The sequence below is a fragment of the Mus pahari genome, chromosome 15 (assembly GCF_900095145.1).
Source record: "Mus pahari chromosome 15, PAHARI_EIJ_v1.1, whole genome shotgun sequence".
NCBI lineage: Eukaryota > Metazoa > Chordata > Mammalia > Rodentia > Muridae > Mus > Mus pahari.
The window spans coordinates 16,756,675-16,757,936 of NC_034604.1; the positions used below are offsets into that span (position 1 = coordinate 16,756,675).

The following is a 1,262-nucleotide window of genomic DNA, read 5'->3' on the forward strand; positions in this document are numbered from 1 at the left end:
TTCTGTAATTAACCTGTCACAAATGTTTGGCTTAGTTTCTGTAGAAAATGTTTCCTGACTGCAATGAGAGAAAGTGGAATACATTGTCCCCTATGTCGTGGAAGTGTGACTAGAAGAGAAAGAGCATGTCCGGAACGGGCCTTAGATCTTGAAAATATCATGAGGAGGTTTTCTGGTAGCTGCAGATGCTGTTCAAAAAAGGTAGGGTTATATTATGTAATTGTTTTAATTTTCCTGGTGAACATGGCTTTGAGAAGAAAGACATTTTCCGGGTGTTATGTTATACACCTATAATCTCTGCTCAGGAGGGTTGCAAGTTCACAGCTTGCTTGGGCTACAGATTGAGAGTCTCAAAAACAAAATAAACAAGATATGTTATTTCAGTTAAGAATTATATAGAAAAGACCAGAAAGTTTCATATATCAAAAACCTTGTTGAATTTAGAGTTTTAAGATTAAAATTTTATTTTTTCAATAAGCTCACAGCCTTTTAAGATCTATATATGAAACTTTTTAAAAAAAAGTTCTACCTAACTTTCAAATGTTAATAATTTAGTCAAATAGATTTATGTACTGAAATAAGTCTTTGACTGCCCACTTAAGTATTTAAGAAATCGTGAAATACTTCACAGAAGACTGGTTTAAGTTTCTTAAGCACATGGGATAATCAGGTGTTGATATCTAATTTGGAATTTATTCTACTTGAAGAAAGCTAAATGGGTGAGGATTGGTTAGACCTTGAATATACCTTTTTGTCTATTGAGCATTTACCCAAGTCAGATCTGCTTATCTGCTTTCTATCTCTTTGAAGAAGGTGTTGAATTGAAAAGGAAGTGAAATAAAGCTGAAAACACAGAAACCAAAAAAATGTTCCCAATGTTAACATCTTTTTTTTTTTTTCCTACTTCTAATAGTTAAAGACATGGCCAGCACCATGAGGCAGCCAATTTAAAAAAAAATTTTTTTTTTAATTTTATGTATGTGAGACACACCAGAGGAGGGCATCAGACCCTATTACAGATGGTTATGAGCCACCATTTGGTTGCTGGGAATTGAACTCAGGACCTCTGGAAGAACAGTCAGTGCTCTTAACCACTGAGCCATCTCTCCAGCCTGAGGCAGCCTCTTAATACGTATTCTTTTGCATTTGATTTTCTGAGATAGGGTGTTTGTAGCCTATATGGGTGTTGACCTCATGTTATAGCTGAGGATGACTTTGAACACTGTTTTGGTGTTTTTTTTTTTTTTTTTTTTTTTTTTTTT

The 1,262-nt window shown here is 34.2% G+C and overlaps 1 protein-coding gene across 5 annotated transcripts in view; it reads left to right on the forward strand.

Moving 5' to 3' along the window:
* The window catches only part of Rnf138 (ring finger protein 138), a 25,446-nt gene that overhangs the window by 8,549 nt on the left and 15,635 nt on the right, over nucleotides 1-1,262 (forward strand). For all 5 annotated transcript variants that reach the window (XR_003845313.1, XM_021214815.1, XM_021214813.2 and 2 more), the window contains one exon: nucleotides 36-201. Coding sequence is in view for 4 of the 5 variants with exons in the window: in XM_021214815.1 (XP_021070474.1) it covers nucleotides 36-201 (166 nt within the window). In the remaining variant the exon portion in view is untranslated. The remainder of the gene's footprint in view (nucleotides 1-35; nucleotides 202-1,262) is intronic.